The sequence below is a fragment of the Podarcis pityusensis genome (assembly GCF_964106645.2).
Source record: "Podarcis pityusensis genome assembly, chromosome: 2".
Classification (NCBI taxonomy): Eukaryota; Metazoa; Chordata; class Lepidosauria; order Squamata; family Lacertidae; genus Podarcis; species Podarcis pityusensis.
Genome location: NC_138029.1, coordinates 12,410,919 through 12,420,652, shown reverse-complemented (window position 1 = coordinate 12,420,652; position 9,734 = coordinate 12,410,919). Strand labels below are relative to the sequence as shown.

The 9,734-nt window shown below is 46.0% G+C and overlaps 1 protein-coding gene across 2 annotated transcripts in view; it reads left to right on the top strand.

The window, feature by feature from the left end:
- The first annotated feature begins 8,338 nt into the window (after positions 1–8,338).
- The window catches only part of ANKRD52 (ankyrin repeat domain 52), a 62,834-nt gene continuing 61,438 nt past the window's right edge, over positions 8,339–9,734 (top strand). The window contains exon 1 of one of the 2 annotated variants that reach the window (XM_080994448.1): positions 8,339–9,239. In XM_080994448.1, the coding sequence (XP_080850574.1) occupies positions 9,213–9,239 (27 nt within the window). In that variant the 5' untranslated portion in view covers positions 8,339–9,212. The remainder of the gene's footprint in view (positions 9,240–9,734) is intronic. The other variant, XM_080994447.1, reaches the window with a different exon arrangement.

The window sequence follows — 9,734 nt, the reverse complement described above, 5'->3', positions numbered from 1 at the left end:
GCCATTTTTGCACTTGAAGTACAAAGTCAAAATAATCATCCCACTCCTTTGGACTGGAGCTCATATATATTTTAATGACACACAGATACAAGAGAATAGGGAGATGAAAGCAACACCCTTTCTGGAACTGAATGTTCAAAGCAGCGGCGTAGCGTGGGTTGTCAGCACCCGGGGCAAGGCAAGTAATTTGCGCCCCCTAACCCCTAACCTGCCGCCGCTGCCAGCTTCTTCTTGCTGCTGCCTGGTCTGGTCTGGTGTGGTTCTCTCCTGCGCTCAGCGCTGCGCTGGGCGGCCGCTGCACTGTCCCTCCCCCAGATAGTCCCTCGCTCTCTCTCCGCACCGCACGCCTGGCACCCACCCCCTCCACAGTGGGCGGCGACCCAGCGGCTCGGATCCGATTCGCACAGCCAGCACTGCAGTGAGAGAGAGTGAGTGAGCCAGGTAGGGGCAGAGAGCTGCGAGTGCGAGCGCGCCCCCCCCGATGTTGCGCCCGGTGCGGCCGGCCCCCCCTGCACCCCCCACGCTACGCCACTGGTTCAAAGGAACTGCTTCAAGTAAGGCTGATCCTGTACACAGCAAACCTCTCATGGTATACTCCCAGTTGCACAGCCCAATCCTAGGCAAGTTTATTTGAAATATGCAGTGTGTATCGGACTGCAGCCTCAGTGCACGGTAAAGTTACTCCTAGTATAGAGAGGCTTGCAGCCTTGTGATGCATATTCAAGATCATTTGGATCTCTTCTTACCGACACTCCTGCTGTATATACATAACATGGAGTTAAGCTACATTGGACTCAGTAGGGCTGACTTCTAAGTAGACATTTATAGGATTGTACTGTTAACCACCCTGTCATACTTACAATAAAGGTTGTAAATGGGAGCATCTTTTTCTGCCTTTTCAGTTTCTGCTTATAAATGAAGGAATTCTAATGCACTTGGGGGAGGGGTTTTCATTCATTTATTAAGGATTTGCACTCCACCCTTCAATCTGTAACTCCACAAGGTAGTTGACAAAATTTTAAAATTAAAGTCCATGCTAAACCACAGGAAATAAAAGGACTGATAAGCACAAGAAGTAGACAACAGAATACAAGCAGCAGCAAATACAGTGGTACCTCGGGTTAAGAACTTAATTCGTTCTGGAGGTCTGTTCTCAACCTGAAACTGTTCTTAACCCGAGGTACCACTTTGGCTAATGGTGCCTCCTGCTGCGATGCCACACAATTTCTGTTCTCATCCTGAAGCAAAGTTCTTAACCCGAGGTACTATTTCTGGGTTAGCAGAGTCTGTAACCTGAAGCGTCTGTAACCCGAGGTACCACTGTATACCAATATCATACTCGACAATCTCAAAGACTCTCTGAAATGCCAGCTAGAACAATATGAGTGCCTCCTCATCCCACCCTGGAATGGAATGGGGGGTGGATTGGCTCGTGTGGACTCATGCCTTTTGGGGTATAAAAATTGCCACAACTCAACTTTTAAAGCAAGGGAACCTCCAATTCCTTATAGAAAAGTTTCCTTAAACGAGGCCAGGTGGTGAAGTTGGCTGGAGAGCAAAACTTAACTCCCCTGACACCATCTCTGGAACAAAAAAAAACATATTTATTAAGAAGATCAGAACTTTGCAATCACAGTCATTTGCTATAGAGAAAAAGCACCCAAAATTCCCAAGTCATCTTGAGGCCACAATGGATGTTGAACATTACTTTGTTCTTTAGGAGCAGGAGGCAGAGGATAGGGAGAAGATGAGCTTTCACCTCCTCATGAGCCAAGGATGAGGAACCTGCAGCTCTTCAGAGGTTTTTGAACTAGAACACCCATCATTGCTGACTATTGGCTACGCTGACTGCGGCTGATGGGAGTTGGAGTCCAGCAATGTTTGGAGGACCACAGGTTCCTACTCCCTGCTATAATAATGGACACAATATTATGTGTGGAATTTTAAGGATGTCCCAGCATTTTAAAAAACGAATGCCTTTATTGAACAACCTGAGACTGTTTACACATTACAGTGGTACCTCGGGTTACAGACGCTTCAGGTTACAGACTCCACTAACCCAAAAATAGTACCTCGGGTTAAGAACTTTGCTTCAGGATGAGAACAGAAATTGTGCTGTGGCAGCGCGGCAGCAGCAGGAGGCCCCATTAGCTAAAGTGGTGCTTCAGTTTCAGGTTAAGTATGGACCTCCGGAACGAATTAAGTACTTAACCTTAGGTACCACTGTACCAGCTTAAAACACAACTAGGTCGTTCTTTTTCTCAATATGAATCAAAGCAGGTTTGGTATGTGCTGGTTTGAGGGGGAAACACCAAAACACAGTATTTACTTAGAAATGACAGGATGGATGCAGGATAGATATGGATTGTGACTAACGCCAGGTGTTATGTGTTTTAGAGGTAGAAAAGGTTCAGAAAAGGGAAACCAAAATGATCAAGGAAATGGAGCAACACCCCCAAATGAGGAAAAGTTATAAGTTTGGAGCTATTTAGTTTACAGAAAAGTTGAGTAAGATTAGAAGAGACGTTGTATGGTCTATAAGAGTTCCTCTCAGTTGTCCATAACTCCATTGTTAAGACATAAAGGAAGAATGTAATTTCTAAGGCCATGCAGTTCACATAGTGCAATCAATTTTTTAAAAAAACTGAATTTAAGACATTTCTACACCACTTAACTATGTATTTGCATTTCTAAGCAGTGTAGATAAAAACATTTCACAGAAAATGGGACAGTATCAATAAAAAATTATCATAAAACCCAATGCTATCTTGAAACGCTTGCTGGAACAAGAAAGTCTTAGTCCTGTCCCTGAACTCCAGCAGTGATGCTATGTGCTTCCACTACCCTTACCCCATCACTACCAAGAAATTACAAAACTGCATCATTCTCCTTTCTCCACACCTTCCCAAATGGATCTACAGTGGTACCTCGGGTTACATACGCTTCAGGTTACAGACTCCGCTAACCCAGAAATAGTACCTTGGGTTAAGAATTTTGCTTCAGGATGAGAACAGAAATTGCACTCCAGCGGCAGGTACCACTGTATTATGGAGGGAGGAAAATGGAGGGAGAGTGAGAGGTGGTCAGGAAGAAAGGAAACTTCTCAAACACTCTTGACTGGTTCTCTATAATATATGCTGCTCTGACTAGGAAAATCTCTGAAATGCTGATTGAATGAATCATGGTTCATTTCATTTTTAAATCACATGGAGTGCTGTGCAGGACTCAGCTATCAGAACACGCCCCAATACAATTAATGCAAAGCACCTATACAGTATTACAAATTCCTTTTGCAACCGTTAGAAAGATTAATTAATTACTTTAAGGTACGAATCACACAGGGAGTGGCAACGGTCCCAGCAGCATTGCAAATTTCACTCAGTGCACTTTGGCAACCAAATAGGTTGGAAGCAATGGGAGAGAATTATCTGTTTGCATCTTCTAGCTTATGGGGACCTATTGAGGATGCTTTGTCTGAAGTCCCTCCAAATCCTGGCACTGATTTGACATCTCATAATTTAAAAAATGAAAGCAAGGTTAGACACCTAGAGAAGTAAAATGCATTTGGAATTATAAATAGAGCTCTGTATTTCTTTTTTTGGGGCCAAACCTGAATGCAGTATTTGATCTCCATCTCTTATTATTGCCATATTCCATGCATATGTAGGATGCTAGGTTGATGGGAGTATAGGTTAAACTTTTTCCCTCTGAGGCTCTCACCTCTCAAAAACTCCTCTAGCTGAGGTCCCTCGAATCACTGCTTGATTTTAAGAGGCAGCTAGCCATATGCATTTTATGTAGGCATCTGTGGCCTATTAAGTAGCTTTTTTAAAAAATCCAGGTTTTGTCTGTCCAGGTTTACAATCATTTTAGGTGTGTGCGCGTGCTGAAAAGCAGTTGATAAATGCTTTAAATAAGATAAATCAGGATCCACTTCATACTGAGAACCTCTGTACTTTCAAAAGGTCCCATCTCCTAAAAAAAAAAGCCTCATGCCCATCTGACCGTGATATCATGAAACGGCACAGGCAGCTGAGTAGATAGATACGTAATAACCAATGAAGGCGGTGAAGGTCCTGTGTGAGTGCCTGGAGGCGGTTGGAGGATGGATGGCGGCTAATGGATTGAGGTTGAATTCTGACAAGACAGAAGTACTGTTCTTGGGGGACAGGGGGCAGACTGGTGTGGAGGACTCCCTGGTCCTGAATGGGGTAACTGTGCCACTGAAGGACCAGGTGCGCAGCCTGGGAGTCATTTTGGACTCACAGCTGTCCATGGAGGCGCAGGTCAATTCTGTATCCAGGGCAGCTGTCTACCAATTCCACCTGGTACGCAGGCTGAGACCCTATCTGCCCGCGGACTGTCTCACCAGAGTGGTGCATGCTCTAGTTATCTCCCACTTGGACTACTGCAATGCGCTTTACATGGGGCTACCTTTGAAGGTGACCCAGAAACTACAACTAATCCAGAATGTGGCAGCTAGACTGGTGACTGGGGGCGGCTGCCAAGACCACATAACACCGGTCTTGAAAGACCTACATTGGCTCCCAGTACATTTCCGAGCACAATTAAAAGTGTTGGTGTTGGCGTGCCATCAGTCAGTGTTAGGATAAGACCTCTTTCCTAAGCACTCTAATCATTTGAAATTTCTACATGGCGAGTTGTTGGAATCAGTGCTCCTGATTAAACAATGTACTGTATAATGGAAGAGATTTTAGCCAATGGAAGAGATTTAAGTCTGGATAGCACAGAAATGTGCAGCTACATTGGCTCCCAGTACATTTCCGAGCACAATTCAAAGTGTTGGTGCTGACCTTTAAAGCCCTAAACGGCCTCGGCCCAGTATACCTGAAGGAGCATCTCCACCCCCATCATTCAGCCCAGACACTGAGGTCCAGCTTCAAGGGCCTTCTGGCAGTTCCCTCACTGCAAGAAGTGAGGTTACAGGGAACCAGGCAGAGGGCCTTCTTGGTAGTGGCGCCCACCCTGTGGAACGCCCTCCCATCAGATGTCAAAGCGATAAACAACTACCTGACATTCAGAAGACATCTTCAGGGAAGTTTTTAATGTGTGACATTTTAGTGTATTTTTGGTCTCTGTGGAAGCCGCCCAGAGTGGCTGGGGAAACCCAGCCAGATGGGCGGGGTACAAATAATAAATTATTATTATTATTATTATTATTATTATTATTATTATTATTACCAGTGCTGCAATTTATGCACTTCTCTGGTCTAATCCAGTGCCAGGTGAAAGCTTGCCTTCCCCTTGTGCCTTTAACAGTGACTTGCAGAAATCAGGCAAAGCTTTTCACAGCATGGAGAAGCAAAACCTCCTGCTAATGTTCTGCATATTCAGACACTGTTAGAAGCAGAATTGCAGGGGCAGATTAAGAAGTTGGCAACTGTAAATCCATTGGTTACTGCATAGCGCAATTTTTAACCATGGCACCGGAAAGTACAGTGGATACTGCCCTCTACTGGGCCTGAGAAATTCTGTGCCAAAGCCTCACCACAAATGCAGCCCTCCCCATGCAATCCTGTAAAAGCAACACATATGTTTGACACAGTATCTTCATTATGATATACAGAAAGGAAAGCACATTTAAGGCTTGAGATTGGGTTAGTGGTAGGAGCCGATCTCAATTCTGTTAATATGTAATGAGTGTGAAGAAATAATGAAAAAGAAAGACAGCAATTCTTCTCCAATATGCCAAATAAATGGAACTGACAGGAAATATAATTATCTGACATTCTGCTTTGCTTTTAACAAATGTGACAAGGTGAAATAGTCTGATCCTGGCAATATGAAGAATGAGCATGGGTTGTAATGACAGGACAAGATCAAATGCATACTCTTGAGACATCTTGGTTGGAAATCTGTTCTTAGGAGACCTGTGAAAGGTCTGTCATTTTATATTTAGGGAAGAGTCATAAACATTTTCCTGCCAGTGGCTATTGTTCAACTCAGCTGTAATTGCATGCTTATGCCAGATTAAATTGACGCTATTATAAGTCATTATTTCTCTACTCTCTGGATAGTTATGAAACTAACTTTCTCGAGTTATGCACACAGCCTGAACCAACACAGGATATCAATCTGGATGTTTATTTAACAGTGCAAATCCTATGGCTCTAATCTTACACGCCAATGTTTCCCAAACTCTCCCGCCCCCATACACCAGTTCAAATCTGCTGAAGGTCTTGGAGGACTACTTAATAATTATTCTGCCTTGTGTAGCAATTGTAACATACCATGCTAGATGCTATGATTTTTATTGTATTTTTACAGAAATGCTGCAGTCCCCCTGAATGAAGCTTAAAGGTGGTCCACACCACAGACCACCTTTTGGGAACCCCTGTTCCAATCATCTTCCTAGAAGCAATGCATGCAACACCTTTTTATTGAGGAATGAATATTGTGGGCACTGAGAAACATGGACGCTGTTTCTTTAAACGGCATATACGCAGGTAATTCACAACTTACAGACATTTAACTTGTGTGCATTCAGTTTTATGCACTTGGCGAAATTTTAAAAAATAAAATAAAAATGGGTGGGTATCCTGGGAAAAAAGACTTTGGCAATATCACCTGCCACGGCCCCCATCGTGTTTTGACTATATGCAATTATGGCTGTACGCGTTATCCCCTGGAACGTAACCCCCAGTGTAAATAGAGAGTTGCCTGTACCTTTCATGAGTTTTGCACATGTAGCTTTTATTAATCAGTTAACATACCCTCCAACATTTCTCTGATGAAAATAGGGATGTCCTATTCCATACTACTACTACTACTAATCATATTATTTATACCCCGCCCATCTAACAGCATCGACCAAGTCACTCTGGGTGGCTTTCAACATATATAAAAACATAATAAACATTAAAAAGCTTCCCTATACAGGGCTGCCTTCAGACGTTTTCTAAAGGTTGTATAATTATTTGTCACCTTGGCTTGGGAGTCGCATAACCCCATACCCTCCAACTAATGCCAGTGTACTAGAAGAAGCAAAGATCAGCAATGTCGAAGCAATGATTCTTCAACATCAACTTTGTTGGACTGGTTATGTTGTTCGGATGCCTGATTACTGTCTTTCAAAGCAGCTACTCTATTCCAAATTTAAAAATGGAAAGCGTAATGCTGGTGGTCAACAAAAGTGGTTTAAAGACAAGGCAAATTTTTTAAAATGTAGTATAAGCATCAACAATTGGGACACTGGCCTGCGAGTGCTCCCATTGGAGAACAGCCTTTACCAAAGGTTTCATGGGTTTTGAAGACACTTGAACTCAGGACAAAAGGGAGAAACATGCTAAGAGGAAGACACATTTGACAAACCCTCACCATGATCAATTCCCACCTAGAAACCTATGTGCCCACTGTGGAAGGATGTGTGGATCCAGACTTGGCCTCCACAGTCACTTACGTACTCACTGTTAAAACCGTGGTCATGGAAGGCTATTTTCCTCAGCTACAAGTGATCGCCAAAGAAGGAGACCCTTCAACATTTCTCCAACGAAAAAAGGAACGTCCCAAGGACGTTCTAGGATCAAATCTGTAAATCCAGAAAATAGGGACACTTGGAGGGTCTGCAGTATTTTTAGGCCTGCCACCTTAAAGCACTCTCACCTGCTTCTAGGGGCAGAGGGGTCTTCGGCCCCTCCAATGAAATATTTGAGGGGGTCACCCCCTCAAAAAAAATTGATGGACATTGCCATTCAAATGCTGTGCATGTAATGCATCATGTGATCAAATGCGGGGCTGGGTTTACCTGGCTCCCCCCAATATTTTGTTCAAGTTGGCACCCTTGCTCACCTAGGAAAAAGTAAGCCTACTTGAACTGAAGCTAGGGCTTCTTCCGAGTCAAACCCTCTGGCTGCGTCTGTTTGCTAATAATAATAATGTTATTATTTCTACCCCACCCATCTGGCTGGGTTTGCCCAGCCACTCTGGGTGGCTTACAGGATATATAAAAGCATAATGAAACATCAAGCATTAGAAACTTCCCAATAGAGGGCTGCCTTGAGATCTCTTCTAAAAGTTGTGTATTTATCTCTTTGACATCTGAAGGGAGCATGTTCCACAGGGAGGGCTCCACTACTGAGAAGGCCCTAGTGCCAACTCTGAGCCTTGGGGGATCACTCCCATAGTGGCTTGCATACGCCCGCCATCTTCACATTAATCAATACAGAGCGAACACCACAACAGTCCCAAATCAGAATGGCTAAATCGAATTGGAAACCCTCCCTTGGTGTTGCCTTTCCTGTGCATCAAGCAGGGTGGAATCTGCACACATATTAAAAAAAACACTGTGAAAATGCTTTTTTACTTTAAAAAAAGTTTTGAAAAAATACATCGAATCTTGCATAGCTTGCTTTCACCACCTAGTGCCGCATTTTGTATATTGCACTTCACAAAACGTTTAAAAAAATTTATTTGCAGGCCAGTCCCTTAGGTCTCACAACATAATGGGCGATGAAATTTAGAAGGGAGGAGCCCCTAAGAAACACCAAATCGCAGTACTTTTATGTGTAGGGAAAGAAAACAAAAAGCGATGGGGCCTAGGATGTTTCAGTAGGCATTTGGGAACAGGAATAATAGTAATACTGTAAAAATAATAATAATACTTTATTTATTACCAGCCCATATGGCTGAGTGTGGATATGGCATGGCTAGTGCCACGCGCTTGGCTGTTACTCTGAGGCGCCAGAGGTGCCCTGTACCCCCGAATTAAGTGAAGCAACAAAAATAATATTTGCGGGAAAGGGAAACCAGAATAAATTTAAAGCCGTTGGAAGCGCCTGAGGTAAAAATAATAAGCCGCCTCCCGCCTCCCAGGACGCTGCGTGAGCGCCTCAGGCCTGCGCCATTCCTCCCCTCAGGAGAGAAGGCCTGGAACGAGAGTCCCTCAGCCCTCGCTCGAGATGTGCAGGGCGGACTGCCGGCCTCGCCGCCCCCTGGGACAGGGCGGGCCTCGGCGGCTGGGCCTCCCCGGCAGGGGTCGCTGCTTCGGCGCAGGCCTACATCCTCCTCCTCTCCTCCTCCTCCTCTCGCTGCCTTCCTCCCTCCGGTGGGCGGGCTCAGTTTGCTCTCGCCGCCCGCCCCACCACCACCAGCAGCCGGAGGGCGCCGCGGCAGCCGAAGCGCGATCGATGCCGGGAGCTCGGAGGAGGCGGCGGCGCTGCTGAGCGAAGCGCGGGGGGCGGCCCCGCCCGGAGATGGGGATTCTCAGCATCACGGACCAGGTACCGGGGTGGGGGGTGGGGTGCGTGTGTGTGTGAGAGAGAGAAAAGGAGCTTTCGCCGCCCTCCTTCCCTCCCTCACCATCCTGCACAACAAACATCGGCACCAGACCCGGCCTCGGCTCCCGCCTTCCCGCGCTCGGCCGCGCCGGCTACTCCAGCTCGGGGATGCGCGGCCTAGTGTGGAGCCGCCCACCCTCGCGCGCCGGGAGCGGCCCTGGGGTCTCGTCTGAGGGAACCCCGGCCTCAAGACTGGAGAACGAGGGGAGGCAGGAGAAAAGGAGCCGAGCGGGCGGACCTGGGCCCGAGCCAGATGCTGCCGCCGCCGACATCCCGAGAAGGCCGTCGGCGCCCGGGCTCCGCGCAGAAGCCTCGTTTCTTTCCCGCCTAAGGCGAAGGAGCTGCTTGTTTTCCAGGCTCTCGGCTCTCTTCCTTGCCTCTGCTAGAAAATCCCTTCGCTTTCCCCTCCATCTCCATAGTCTAGTTAGCTATCTATCT